Here is a 15,280-nt window from a genome sequence, read left to right as displayed (position 1 = left end):
GGCCGGGGAGTGTGGGGGGTTGCGGGGGTGGGGGTTGCGCACCAGGGGTGAAAGCCTATCTGCTGGGTTAAGTGACCATTGCCAACATGGTCCTCACACCCGCACACCCAGCTGCATTTCCTGTGCTTGCTGCATCGCGGACGACTCCAGAGGCACATCATCAGGCACCGACTGAGCATGTGCCTGGTCCCCTTCAGTCCTCCAACTGCTGGCACCATGGGCACCTTCTGTCTAATGCCAGCTCCTCCAGCGACTGTGAAGTGCCCTCACTGCTGTGCCCCAGGACACTAGCTGATGTTCTAATTCCCAACAAGTGCTAGTATCTGCGCTGGTGCCTACCTGGCAGAAATGGTATGACGCTGGTGAGATTTCGGGGCCCTCAAGCGTGAGAGGGGGCCTCTGCTGCTCCTTCTCCTGGCCCTGCTCCGCTGATGCTGAAAGGAAGAACAAGGTCATTGGATCAGTTAACATGGACACAATGTCAATGTGCATCCCTGTCCCCTGGATCATTACTTGCTCATCCTTCCATAAGCAATGATCAAGCCATGTTGCAAACTTCAATCACTGAACATTCAGCACTGCCATGGCTGATGGGAGAACAATGGTGACATCACTGCTGGGCTAACATACCTGCCCATGGCACCCCAGCCTCACTGACACCAGTGGACCTGGGCACATGGTGCCTCTCCAAATCTAAGGCCTCCAGCTTGAAGCGGCTGAGAATTGCCAACTGGGCCGACCCTCCGCCAGTCCTCACCCGCTCGACGACATTGTGTGCTTTCTTCTCCTGAAAAGGAGAGAAGAGCATTGATCAGTGCTACTTGTACCTGGACTCTTCGTGGACGGCCCACCCCAACCAGAGTGGGACATTGCAGGGCTCCAGTGCCTCCTCACCCCGCTGCTGCCGACCACAAAGATGCTAGGCCTGTCCCCGCTCCCTTGGCCAAATGCTGCCTACACCACATTACGCACCACACGGTCTAACCTTCCAGAGCAAGGTGGCACAAGCACGTGGAGCGCAGAGGGCAGCAGATGGTTCGTTGCCACGCCACCTTGAAGCTCCTCTCCCAGCATCTCATCACCCTGACTTGGACATGTCCTGGAGTTAAAACACAGCACCTAGGTGCAGCTCCTCCAGGTTGCCCCTAAAGCGGTAATGTGGGTCTCAGTGTACCACATGCTGCGCGGGCAAGACCCAACTCTTCACCACCCCCTCAGAGTGATCTCAGCATGGGCAATATCTGCTGGCTCACCCAGCGAAGGACACGTGTCAATGATTCAATGCAGTCACTACACTCAGAGTTGGTTGGAGGGATTGTGGGGGGGGGGAGAGGGGGAGCCGACCTGCTGGGTTAAGTGACCAATGCCAACATGTTACTCACCCTTCCTGAACGCAACATGTCATTGTGGTACTGGATCCAGGTGCGTTGCACCACGTCGCGGGAGCTCACCACCTCCGCCACCTCCTCCCAGGCACATTTGGTCATGTGGTGGGGCCTCCTCCTCCCATCCTGAGGTACCAGGACCTCCCGCCGTGCTGCCATCTCCTCTAGAAGGGCAGCAAGGCAATCATCGGAAAAACAAGGGGCATGGTGCCCCCCTGCCCTACCCTCCTGCCTGGCCTGCTCACCAGCAGCGCTCTGGGGAGCCCTTCTACCAGCCAAGAGTCGCCACCTTTGAAAGGCCACAGCAACTTTTTTAAACAGGCCACCAGGTCACCATTGGACCTGGCAATCATTGCAGTCCCGCCGCCGCCGCCCACTCCCGCTGTACCCAGGAGCCGCGATTCACGCTGGGAGGGTCTTAATTGGCCTGCCCGCGTAAAATGGTGGCGCTGTCCCGATCGCAGGTGGCGATCGGGTCTGCACCTGCCTGTTCCTGCTCCCCCCCCCCCATTATTCAAACTTTAGTTTGATGCTATAATGTAAGAAAGATTTTGCTGCAGGTTTCAGGTTTGATGGTCTAAACGTTCTCAGGTTCTGATGGGTGAACTGGAGTGCGTTCCCGATTTTGTTTGAATTCTTAGGCAGGTCCTTTGTGTACAAACACAGCTATCACGCAACAAAATCTGTTCCAGGAACAGCGCAGTTCCCCCAAATATGATGGATGTATGCACTTTGTAGATTATAATTTCAGGATCCTATTACTTGTTGTTATACAAGGATGTTGACCTTCTAATTTTGCCCCCTTTCTGGATCTCATGCCTCCTATGGCCAGCACAACAGGCAAATTAAGTAGCTAACTTTTCAGCTCTGAAATTACTGGTGTTGAACTGATCATTGGGATTTGTGCAAGAAAGGGTATTGCATGCTGCTATACCCCTTCAGGGTTTTCTTTTTAATATGTAGCTTTTGTTGGGGCAATGCATGCTTAATAATAATAAAAAAAATCAATCCCCAGGGGGCTATGTTGAGATCTGAAGGGTGTGAACAATATGAAAAATATGAAATGTGCAATACCCAACTGCTATTGCCCCTAAAGGCTAGTTGAAAATTATGTTAAACAATTTGTTTTTATGGCAGTTTCTGGATGATTTAGTAGTGCATGTTACCGTCTCTGTGACCTTGCCCCGAAAAAGCTGTTTGAAGCTATTTACACTCGGTAACATTCAAGCTTTTCCATTTACTTCAAACTGAGAGGCAGATTGCATTAGCTATTTTACTGAGCGTACAGCTTTAGTGAAGTACCTAGATCGTGAGAAATTAGGACCCTGTTCGGTTAACTCTTTGCCCCGGGCAGCCAAAAACTGAGATATAGGCAAGTTATGCTAATTTGACACTTGCCCTACAAGGCAAGTGCATAAGCCCCTGCTGTGTGATACAGGCTGGGAAAATGATTAATTGAACAGTAGCAAAGGCAGCAAGCCGTACAGGCTTTGAGAGGAATGCACTTCCTGTTATTTTTACTGCATTGTTACGCTTGAATATTTAGTGGTTTAAAGTGGTTGCATTGGCTATAAAATAGAGATTGAGTGATAGTTTTAGTGATACATGAATTAGCCTCAGTGCTTGTATAAATGAAAGAGTTAATTCTCTGTTACATGTACAATTGAAATATCCTTAGAAATTGATACACTGAATAGTGCCAAATGCTCTGCATCCCTCAATACTTGTAATATCTTGATGTCAACAAATTAAACTCCTGCTTTAGAAATATTTGTCTTAATTATCTTAACCAACATTATTGTGCTTGGTCACTCAAAGTTTTCCAATGATTAAATCAGGATATAATGTGGTAGAAATCATGAACTATATCTAAGAATATAAGAAATAGGAGCAGGAGTAAGGCCATATGTCCCCTTGAGCTTGCTCTGTCATTCAGTAAGACCATGCCTGATCTGATCTTGTCATAACTCCACTTTCTGCCTGTTCCCCATAAATTCTCCTGTAGTTCTGATCATAGTGCAAAATGTTATTGGCTAAAGTTGTCTGACTTTGGTCAAAGCACATTACTGTTTGCACTGTGTTACGAGCTATGTTGATTCTGTTCTTTCAGCAAATGCTTAAAACATAAAATACTTTGTCCATGTTTTTTTAGAAGTAAATAAGTTGTATGAAATGTGTGTTTGATGTTCTATTGATTCAGGCAAAATATTTATGAGGCAATACTTTTTTTGAAGAGCAGATTGCGCTTTGAGAGAAGGTTAGCATTTCACTGAGAGAGTTTACTTCATAATCTTGAGGTCACTGGTTCCAGTCACAGGGCAACCTAACATTAGCCAAGATCTTCCAGTCTCTGGATTGCCAGGGGCCAGAACTGAGGACCACCACCAACAGCCCCCTCCCCCCCCCCCCCCCCCACCCCACTTCAGGACCCTGCTCGCCCGCCTCACCCAGTTAGCACCCTACCCAGCTGCCACCTTATCCACCTAGCAACGTACTAAGCTGTCATCCTACCCACTTACCTCACCCACCCTACCCATTTACTCACCCATTCACTCATGCACTCATTCACAAACACATACTGAAAAGCTGTTTAAATGTCTCAAAAGTTAGTGCTGCAAAGAGGGCATGGCTTGTCTTCTCACCGATGATCCAGCATTATGATTCAAGCCATGCCAACCTGTTTTAATGTGTCTCTTCAGTTCCTTACTGAACCATCACAGGTGCAGCATCTTGTAATAACAAAGGGAATGGGAGGGAATGAGGTGGAGTGCTGATAATGTTGCCAATTTAACCATATTCCAGGTCCCATTGTGATTTACAGAGGAAATCAGAAAAACATACCTCCCTTCCAGTTTTCTCTCCTAAAGGCACCAACCGATGCTGGGGGAGAGTTCCACCCTACCAGATATTCTTCAGTATCTCTTCCAGTAGACTATACTTCATCTAGAGGCTAATTTCTTAAGAAATGGCATTCTGTAGCTGTGAAGGTGACCTTGGCCATGAACTTTTATGCGCCGGGCTCCTTCCAAGTTGGAGCTGGATAAATTTGCAACATTGCGCAGTTTGCTGACCACTGTTGCCTAAAGAAGGCCACTGGCATTCTATTCAAAGGGAGCTAACTGCATTTCATTCTCTTTAGCCAGAGACAAGCAGGAGGTGTGAGTACATGACTTTGCTAGGATTGCAAACATCCCAAAGTGCAGAATGGCCTTGACTCACTTGCAGGCGTCACCTGTCAACTCCGCTTTGTAGTGGAACCAAAAGGGATTTTACTCCTTTAGCTTCCAACTGGCGAGTCACCTTATAGAGAAAACCATACAGATGCAGCAGTCATGGTGCTTTTATTCTACAGTACTCCACCCTGCCAGCTGCATTTGAGCCATTACGGCAAGCCAAAGGGCAAAAAAGGCTATCCATTGTCCATATGGCTGATCATTACTGCGCACAAACATACAGATGTGTGCAGCATGCATACAGTGAAAGCTATGCCTCTGTATGAAAATGTGATAGAGAAGACCATCAGCATGCTAAATCAAAGCTTCTGCTGCCTGGACCACACTGGAGGCGTACTTGGTGGAGCAGGTGTCAAGATTTTTTGTGGTCTGCTGCGCAATGTCACTATCTTTAAGGGACAGCCTTTGCCACAGGACAGTAGCTCAGGAGAATGAGAATAAGGAGGAGGAGCAGGAGTATGGGGGAAGCAGGAGCAGGAAGAGGAGGCACCAACCTAAAACTCTTTCTGATTGGGTTGTCTGTGGCAATCTCATCCAAGTGTGATACAGGGAACTGGAATGCCAATTCCCCATTCACAACATTTGCACACACTACCTTCTCTCTGTCACTGACTATCACACTATCTACTTGTCCACAATGCAAGAATAAAAGTCAGCACAAGATGAGCTTTCCAAAACAAATTTATAAATGAAATCATTCTACTTTACATATAAACTTAATCACCCCTGTGCATTTACCCTAGGAGACCTCAGCAATTCCTGCAATCTGTTAGAGGACAGATTGCTATACTGATGTGACACCCTGCAGGCCCCTTTGCACACTAATCTACAGCATGATGGCAGGAGTTCAAGCTAGAATGACCTCTATCACAGCTGTTTGAGTTTGCATAGCTTTCGTCTGAGCTTCCGCTGCAGCACTCGGACTTCTGGTGCAAGCTGCTTGTTGTACAGTGGACACTGAGACATCAACCATCAGGCATTGCATCATTGTTGGGTCCACGAGCGTGTAGGTGTTCTTGGCCATATTTTCCATGTGAGAAAGGGTGGCTTCAAGCTATGCAAAGCTCTGTTGATGCCGGTCTGCTCCATGCTCCTTGACATTGCATGCAGGCTTTCTGGCAGGCCTGCAGTCCCATCATTTGATTGTTGCAAACCCATAAGCATTCTTCTGTATTCTGCCACTTTGATGTACTCATCTTTGTCCTCTGTAGCAGAACTTGTGTGCAACTATAATCTCCAGGGAGCTGGCACCTGTCTCCTTCCCTGGCTGAAGCCCACTTGTCGTGCGAAGATCCCATGTCAGTGTTAACCTCTAAATTACGTGTGGTATCAATATCTTAGCTGCTGGCTATGAGTGTCAAATGGAGGATGGTTCTATGTCTTCTTATCACTGCCTTATTGTTGGCTAGGTTGTTTTTCTTGGATATCTGAAAGAGAAAGATTAAGGTTGAGGTGTGGGGAGGTGGGAGTCAAAATTAAAAGGGGAATGCTTCCATCATCTGCTGCTTGTAAATCAGAAGAGATTATGAGATGATGGAGAAGGTGACACATGAGAAGGTGGATTGGGTATAAGGATAACACCATCTTCAATGCTTTCAGCCCCTCCACTGGCCTCAATCTCACAATGGCCATCCCAATAATGGCCAGCACCATCTCCACTGTGGGAGTCCGGACATGCAGCCCTGCCTGTCTCCCTCTGGTTAGCTCCTGCTGCCTCCAAATCTGTGCCACCTTGTTCTGCAATAGAGAAGTAATTGTGTCATTGAGTGTAGTGCAAACTGGCTAACATGGCTGCCATGCTTGAATGGCTAGCAGTGTCGTAGAGTTATTATGGCACAGAAGGAGGCCAGTCGGCCCATTGAATCCATGCCACCTCTATGGAGAGTAACACGGTCAGTCCCATTCCCTTGCTCTATCCCTGTCACCCTGCAACTTTATCATCTCATGTGCCCATCTAATTTCTTTTGAAATCATTTATCATCTCTACTTCCACCACTTCGTAGGCAGCGAGTTCCAGGCCATTACATTACAGCTATAAACTTACCTCCTCACATCCCCCAGCATCTCTTGCGCAACACCTTAAATCTCGAAACGTCAACTCTTTTCTTCTCCGCCGATGCTGCCAGACCTGCTGAGTTTTTCCAGGTAATTCTGTTTTTGTTTTTGTTACCTTAAATCTGTGTCCGCTAGTCCTTGCACCATCAGCTAATGGGAACAGCTTTTCTTTGTCTACATTATCTAAACTGTCATAATCTTGTACACCTCTGTCAAATCTTCTCCCAATTTCCTTTGCTCCAAGGAGAACAACCCCAGCTTTTTTAATTTAAGAAATGCAGGTTAGTTTTAACTGGTGCTAACCACTCAGGACATTGACCACCTGTCCAGGCATCCAGCCAGTCAACAGAGGAGTTTGTGCTGGCTGGATGCTGCAATCATATAAAACAGCAGGCAGCACAAAGTTGGTTGCAGTCAATGGACATGGATTAATTGTGTATCTTGATCCTGATGCTCAGTTTTGGGGACTATCCAAATTAACCCCCTCAATATTTTACTGGATATGTTACAAAGTCCAGTTCTGCATGATTTCTCTGTACCATTCTTCTCCATGGGTATCAATTGATTTTTGTCTGTGAAGGGAAAGATTTTATTTAAAATAAATTAGGTATGCTGGCGGTTTGCTAATTGGCTTTGTTTGATGTAGTGGCACAGAGAATATCAGTGTTAGAAGTAGTTGTATGATGTTTGATTCTTAGACCTTCAGGGTAACTGATATCAGTTACACTCCTGCATCAAAGAGCATTGGATTTTTGTGATGATTATAAGGAATACTTCTAAAAGATAACTCCACCCTCCTCCCAGCCTAAAATAAATGAGCGTAGACAACAATAACCATATTTAGTTGCTACAAGGGCTGACCTGACCTTTGAATACATTACTCCCAAGCACTGAACCTCATTCAAGTAAATCACTTGCTGCCCAGAATGGGCGTGAAGGAGACACCGACCAGTTCTGGGGAGGGGTCTTGGGAGGGTCTTCTGAGAGGGAAGGTAGGGAATTCAGAGCAAGGAAGGTGGTGATGTTTTTACTATGGCCAGAGTCTTGCTCATCTTGGCCCCACAGGGTAAGTTGTGGGCTTATCTGATGGGCTTCCTATGTATGCAGACCTATTTCTGCTACAGAAATTTCTCTGATTAGATCCTTGCAGAAACAATTGAAGTATTAGCATGCCAATTGGCATAAATTTATGAAACTCTTGTTCTTCTACTTAATTCTGCCTCATAGGCCAATTTTCTCATCCCAGAAATCAGTTTAGTGAATCTTTGTTGCACTCTCTCAAGTATATCATTCCTTAGGTATAGAGACCAAAACCGTACACAGTACTCCAGTTGTGGTCTCACCAAAGCTCTGTTCAATTGCAGCAGGATTTACTTAGCTTTGCATCCAAGCCTCTTGCAATAAAAGGCCAATATTCTATTTGTCTCCCTAATTGCTTGCCATACCTGCATGTTAAATTCCTATTTATCTTGTACAAGGACACATAAAGCCCTCTGAAGAATAACATTTAATAGTTTCCCACCGTTGAAAAAATATTGTTTCTTTTTTACTGAGGTGAATAACCTCACATCTTCATGATTATACTCCATCTGTCTTGTCCACTTACTTAACCTATCCATATCCTTTCGTAGACTCTTTGGGCCTTATTCTGTGACCCCTACGCGGGTCGAAAGTGGTTTTGGTGGGAAAGAAATGGCTGCCAAGGCACAGATCCAGGAATCCTGCTCCCATTTCAGGTACCAGCCATTTTCATTGGTATGGGAAAGTGGTTAGGTTGTGCTGGGAGCTCTGAGGGACATTGGGTGTGGCGTTAAGTTGACTGCTGAAGCAGTGACTCTGGGATTTTGGTGACATTGGGTGGGTTTCATTAAGCTTTCTAAATCACAGCATCACAGTGCAGTCGGGAATGGAATGGGAGGCTGTTCTCAAGGGCGGAAAAGTTCTGGAAAGTGTGCTAATAGGCAGACTTCTACTGAAAAGTGAGCTGTAAAAGCATAGGGCAGTGCTGGAGTTGCACAAGGGAGGGGTCAAGAGGCAGGGGTGTGTTCATTGGCAACTCCAAGGCTGCTCAAAACTCTCAGCAACGGGGCATCAGGACGTCAGTCCGTTCAGCCAGGCTTTCAGAAGGTCCACCCAAAGAAGGAAATTCTGCCATTGGACAAGGCTGCAGCATCCTCACACCTGCAGGCCATTGAAGTAATGCAGCGGCAGTGTCCCATGCCACAAGGAAGAGTCCCCAAGCGACAAGAGGCCGAACCTCAGGAGCCAAGGCTAAGGAGGAGGAACCAAGAATATCCTGAGCACTGGGTCTACTACAACAGGTTCAGCTACCTGGAAATGTCTAAATGCCAGTGTGGAGGAGATTTTGACTGATAGTGACCGACATCTGTGGCCCCTCCTTAATGATGACTTGTCCCCTAGAATCAGCCATTGACAGGCCCTGTTGGTAACACAGAAGGCCCTTCACTGCAGGATCATTTCAGGGCTCTGCTGCTAACCTCTGTTACCTATGGCAGTCAGCTACTCATCGCTGCATTCACACCATCACTGATGCCCTCTTCATAAGAGATGCTGACTTCATCAACTTCTCAAGGGATGCAGCTTCCCAAGTGAAGAGGGCTTTCCTTTAATAGCCAGCCTTCCCTTGGTCATGGTGCAGTTGACTGCACACATGTAGCCATCAAGGAAGCCACGAATGGACCTGGAACAGACCTTTTCACATCTCTGACTATGCAGCTGTGAGGATGTGGCAGTTGGCCTTGTCATGCGGGGTCCCCTTCTGCAAGTCAGCTGCCGGTTTCTAGCAGGGACAGACGTCGTAACTGGGAGTTGTACCACAATTGCTCCCTCTGTCAGAGGGGCCATGGAATTGCAGGATAGTGAGGACCCCACAAGCTGAATGGAACTTTCACCCTCTTCTTGAACATCCTCAGCCCTTGGTGTGATCTCCCACTGGCGTGAGGGGGTCTACTCCTGGCATGCAACTGCCATGTTCTCCAACCACCTTTGGGCTGCCTCTGCTATTGTCCTATTCATACCTACGTAATTGGCTTGATTTAATATTCTATTTTTGAACTTCTGTACGTCACCCTCAAATTCAATGTGAAATTCTATTATATTACGGATACTCTTTCCCAGAAGATCCCTTACTATGAGATTACCAATTAACCCAATTACATAAGACAAGATCTAAAATAATCTCTTCCCTGGTTGGTTCCAGATATTCTCGGTTCTTCTTGGTTCTTGAAAACTGTCTCCATGAACTCATCTTCCAAGCTACTTTAGCTGATTTGATTTGTCTAGTCTCTATGAAGATTGAAGTTCTCCATTATTATTACATTGTCTTTATTACAAGCTTCTCTTATTTCTTGATTAATACTCTGCCCAACAGTATGAACTACTCCCAGCAGCATTTTCTGATCCTTCCTATATCTTATCTTCACGGATTGTGCCTTCTGTCCTTGCAAACCATGATCCTTCCTCACGAGTGTCCTTCTGCCATCCTTTACCATCGAGGCTTCACTGCCCCCACCTCAGGCCTTTTTCCCATTTTGTCTGTCTTTTTGAAACATCAAGTATCCTGGAATATTTATTTCCCAGCTTGGTCACTATGCAACCACATCTCTGCGATGGCTATTAAAATGATTTGTGAGATTTGCCGACAAAACAACAGTCATATTGTTTTAAAGTAATTTAATTCTCTGAAGTTGCTTGTTGGTATTGCATGATGCTTTGTAAATGCTATGAGTAATACGAATGTTGCCTACAAATATCTTCGTGCACAGAATAGTGCTGTCAAGGATGTTCCAATGTATCAAAGGTACAGAAACATATTACTCATATTAGTTACAGATGTAAGACAAGTTGAAATGAGTAACCACTTATACAATGCAGCCCAACATTAACAATTAAAAATTCCTATGTTTTATGGTTTACAGCACAATTTTGAGGCACTAATACTGGAAGCACTGTAGCCCCATGGCTACACTTTCAACTTTGCAGTATGAATTGAGAATAGAATTGAAAAAGTTCTTGAATGTATGATGCTGTTTTTATCTAAAGTAGCAGGGATACTGTGAAATAAATATCAATCAGTTTTATTTTAAATCTAAAATTAAAGTTTGTTCAATAAAAGGAACTAATTCATTATTCAGTGATGCCTAGCTCTAATATTTTGTATATATTCCCCAGGAATTTTGAGAAAGAGCAAAGCAGAAAAAAAGCCATTTTTTAAAGTGTTGAGAGCACATGTTTAAAAATTGCAAAACGGAAAACTATTAATTTGGATTGAAAAAGAATTGGAGCATATTTTCACAGTCTTATTTAATATATACTTCAAATATTTCATACACTGGAGACCAAATGTTGTCATAGCAACTGAAGTGGTTGCCGGGTAGAGTCTTGTCATGCAGAAGAAGATGAGAATGTGTGAATAAGTCTGCTTTGCTGCCAACATGTCATTCACTAACACTTTTGCATGCCAGTGAGTGGGTGAGAGTTTTTATACTCAGTGTGGGGGGTTGGGGTGGTGGGTATCTTGCAAGGAGAAAAAATCTGCAAGGATTAGTACAAAATACTTTTAAATTTTACTTTTAAAACTATTTTGTGATTCGTACTCGGAAAGTTTATTTTCACTAGAAGCTGCATGCTGTGTTTTAAATTGAGTTGGACCTTTTTCCATATTATAAATGCAGCAGCATTTTCTATGCATGTAATGTTTTTCAGATTGGAACAGTTTGATGGGTCAGTTATTTCTATGCATTCCTCCAATCTAAAATCTTATTAATTTGCATTGTAGTTTTCTTGACATTCACTTGTCCTTATTTATGAGAATTTTTCCATTTCTGATTGCTATGTAGCAAGTGACACAAATGCAAAACACTCTATCACCACTGATGGGCAAAGCTAACTGTGCCTAACACAAAACGGTTATTTTCTGTAGCTTCCCATGTGTTTTATTATATTATTCTGAAATGATTTAGGAACTATCGGCTCATGCGTATATATACATAAGTACCCAGAATGCGACATCACTCACTACTACACTACAGACTGTGTATGGAACCAACAATGTACCAGTCTGCCGCACACAGTGTGATCTGAGAAATAAATTTGATGAAGCTCAAGCATTTTAGTCTAAACGTGTGATTATTTCGAACTCCTGAACCATAAGACATATCAGGTGGTAAGAGTCAGGCAAAGAGGGTGTAAATTGAAGGTGGGGAAATCCTGTTTGCATACAAGAGGATCTTGATAAAATGGCGTGTATGCTAAAATCTCAGATCTTTGGCTCCAGGTAACCACGCTTGAAAGAAGAATGGACCAGAGAATTGGGATGCAGTATTAAGTCTTATTTACAACCCTGGAGTGTGGTGCCACATGTTGGATTGCTGAATTTTGATGCTTCATTAAATGGAAACAAGATTAAACTGGAGTGTCAGCCTAGATTACACACTCAAGATCTGGGAGAATCCAAAAATCGCAACCTTTTGACCCAAAGATGAGAGTGTAATGACTGAACAAAGTAAACAGTGATCTTATTAGTCTTATTGCATTTTGAGCATAGGATATGGAGATAAAATTGTACTTTTATATTAGCTGATTATGCTGTAATTATAGATTGAACAGTCTCAACAAACTTATTTTTCTGTTCAAGGATGGAGAGACTTATATCTGAACCATATTACTATTAGGTATGGGATTTGGTATTTGTACAGTAATAGACTATGCAGCCAGGAATATGCAGCCAGATGGTGCTGGCTATATTTGTACTCAAGTGTCCACAGCAATTCTTGATGTGTAATTTTTGGTAATTGCATAGTGTTAGAGTGTGGTACTACAAATCTGCAGTATAAGGTCTTATTATAGGGTCAACTAGAGGTCAGATTCAATCATTGACTTTGGTGTCAATTTGTCATACTCAGTTTTTGGAATTATTATTTGGAGTTGGCACCAGTGCAAACCAGAACTAATCTTAGGTGTAGTTCCTATCTGGTGCCAATTTGGGTTTCTCTTATTGTAAACTGACAACTTAAAGGCTGATGAATATCTCCTCCTCAGACATTTTTTTCCCTCTTTCACCAGCAATTGCCTGCTTATTTTCATATTTTCTCATGCAGAACAGTATAAGAAAAAGATAAATTCCCAGATAAAAGCAAAATGCTGCAGATGCTGGAAATCTGAAACAAAAGCAAAAATTGCTGGAAAAACTCAGCAGGTTGACAGCATCTGTGGAGAGAAAGACAGAGTTAATGTTTTTAGTCCATTTGACTCTTCTTCAGAACTGAAGGGAAGTAGAAATGTGTTGAAATATATGCTGTTTAAGTGGGGTGGGACAGGTGAAGTTGGATAGAAGGCCAATGATGGGTGGAGGCAAAGGAGAGATTGCAAAAGATGTCATAAACAAAAGGTTGAAGGGTTGTTGATGGTGGTGATACTGGCTAAAGGAAGTCCTGATGGTGACATGAGAGTAGAAAGCAGGATGAGCAAGTGACAGATGGCCCAAGTGGGGTTGGGGTTGGGGGGAGAGGACAGTGTGGGAGAAAAGATCGAAATAGGCTAGAAGGTAGGGATAAAACAATGAATGGAAATAAATTTTAAAAATAATAATAGAAATAGGTGAGAAAAAATACGAAAATTAAAAAATAAATATTTGAAAAAAGGGGATCAAAAAGGGGTGAGGATGGAGGAGAGTGCTCGTGATCTGAAGTTGTTGAACACAATGTTAAGTCCGGAAGGCTGTAAAGTGCCTAATCGGAAGATGAGGTACTGCTCCTCCAGTTTGCGTTGAGCTTCACTGGAACATTGCAACAGGCCAAGGACAGACTTGTGGGCATGAGAGCAGGATGGTGTGTTGAAATGGCAAGCGACAGGGAAGTCTGGATCATGCTTGCAGACAGACCGAAGGTGTTCCGCAAAGCAGTCACTCAGTCTGCGTTTGCCTTTAGCCAGTATCACCACCATCAACACTCCTTAGACCTTTTGTTTATGACATCTTTTGCAATCTCTCCTTTGCCTCCACCTTTCACTGGCTTTCTATCCAGCTTCACCTGTCCTACCCCCCCTTAAACAGTGTGTGTTTCACCACTTTTATACTTCTCTTGAGTTCTGAAGAAGTCATACGGAGTCGAAACGTTAACTCTGCCTTTCTTTCCACAGATGCTGTCAGACCTGCTGAGTTTTTCCAGCAATTTTTGTTTTTGTGATAAATTCCCAGAGTTGGCCAATAATGGAGTGGCAGGTGAACATTTTGGTGAAGTGATTCAGGCAAAGTGCATCAGGCAACTCTTTGAGGTCTGCTCTATATCCCAAATTATTTTTCTGCCCAGTGAAGTACTCTAGGCTTAGTGCTTTGTATTAGGTTCATTGAGGCCTATTCAAATCCTATTCAAATTCAGGCTATTCTTCATAATGAGTTGAATTTTCCCAGTTCTATGGAGATGTGTTTAGAGGCAGAACCTGAAGCAAAATTAGAGAATCTTGAGCTGGGGCAGCTGTCTGTCGTGATCCTGCCTTCAAGTCATCTTGGCAGAGATGGGGTCTGACTGCCACTAGCTACTTACCCAGCAGCAACATGCAGCTAAATAGGCTCAATTTTTGGGGTCAAATTGGTTACGCTGTTAGGATCTTCCAGATGGTGAATGGGTTCCCGGCGGCAGCAGGCCACGGGTGGGGGATGTCCTTTACATTCTCCCCTTCCCCACCCCTCCCGGAGCCATGAGTTCCAGAGGGCCACACTTGTAGCCACAGCGCCTCTACATTGATGGCCTGACAGCTGCGGCACCACTTAAATATTACACTTTTATAATTCCTCAGAGGGCACCTCCAAGTTGAGGTACCTTTACGTTCTCCTACCTACATCGCCAGAACCCAGTTCTTCTGGTGGGATTGCCAACCAGACATCCTATTTGTTCTGCCGGTTTCTTGGTCCCCCACTGCCCTTAATAGGATGGGGTTCCTGGAGGCAGCTTCTTAATCTGCTGCCTCCGGGAAGATTGTGACCAATGCCCCACCCTGGCCACTTCTGGTTTTCTGACTTGGAATTGAGCCGAAATTTGGGATCCCCACAATCACAATGAAATCTAGTTCGATGTGTCTGGAGTGCCAGGGCAGTGCTTCATAAGTGCTGAAGGAGAGATCCTATTTATTATTTTTCCTGTTTAGTTGTTCTAGAAATCCACGAAAAGCACCTGTTCAACTGGTATTAAAATTGAAAGATTGATTTTCCCCCAGTGCTGAATTCCTTCCCTGACTGCTTTGCCATTCTCACCAGAAAGTTTTGAGCTGCTGTTAATGTGCTGCTGAACCGATCTGATTTAGAAAACACATCTGGGCAACACTTCCATATTACAAGAAGCCGATTTTGCATTATAGAGCAGCCAGCACTGTACAGGCAGGAAGGATTGCATTATCTCTTTCAGTGTTAACATGCTTACAAACCCAGTCCATATATTTGTCGGACATTAATTGAATAACATAAAAAATGCAGGTCAAACACTGAATTAAGTTGCTGGTTCACAGAATTGGGAGACAATGCACTGAATTAGCTTACATAATTTGAAATACTGACCATGGACTGCATTACTGAGTCTCATCGTTAATGAGTTA

General features: G+C 44.2%; 1 protein-coding gene across 5 annotated transcripts in view; it reads left to right on the top strand.

Moving 5' to 3' along the window:
- Positions 1-15,280, top strand: part of setbp1 (SET binding protein 1) — a 357,519-nt gene that overhangs the window by 131,783 nt on the left and 210,456 nt on the right. For 4 of the 5 annotated variants that reach the window (XM_041188634.1, XM_041188620.1, XM_041188627.1 and 1 more), the window contains exon 3: positions 8,305-8,409. The exons of the other annotated variant lie outside the window; for it this stretch is intronic. In XM_041188634.1, coding sequence (XP_041044568.1) covers positions 8,305-8,409 — 105 coding nt within the window. The remainder of the gene's footprint in view (positions 1-8,304; positions 8,410-15,280) is intronic. 5 annotated transcript variants of the gene reach the window in all.

This window comes from Carcharodon carcharias, chromosome 1 (assembly GCF_017639515.1).
Source record: "Carcharodon carcharias isolate sCarCar2 chromosome 1, sCarCar2.pri, whole genome shotgun sequence".
NCBI lineage: Eukaryota > Metazoa > Chordata > Chondrichthyes > Lamniformes > Lamnidae > Carcharodon > Carcharodon carcharias.
This window is presented reverse-complemented; position numbering and strand designations above follow the sequence as displayed.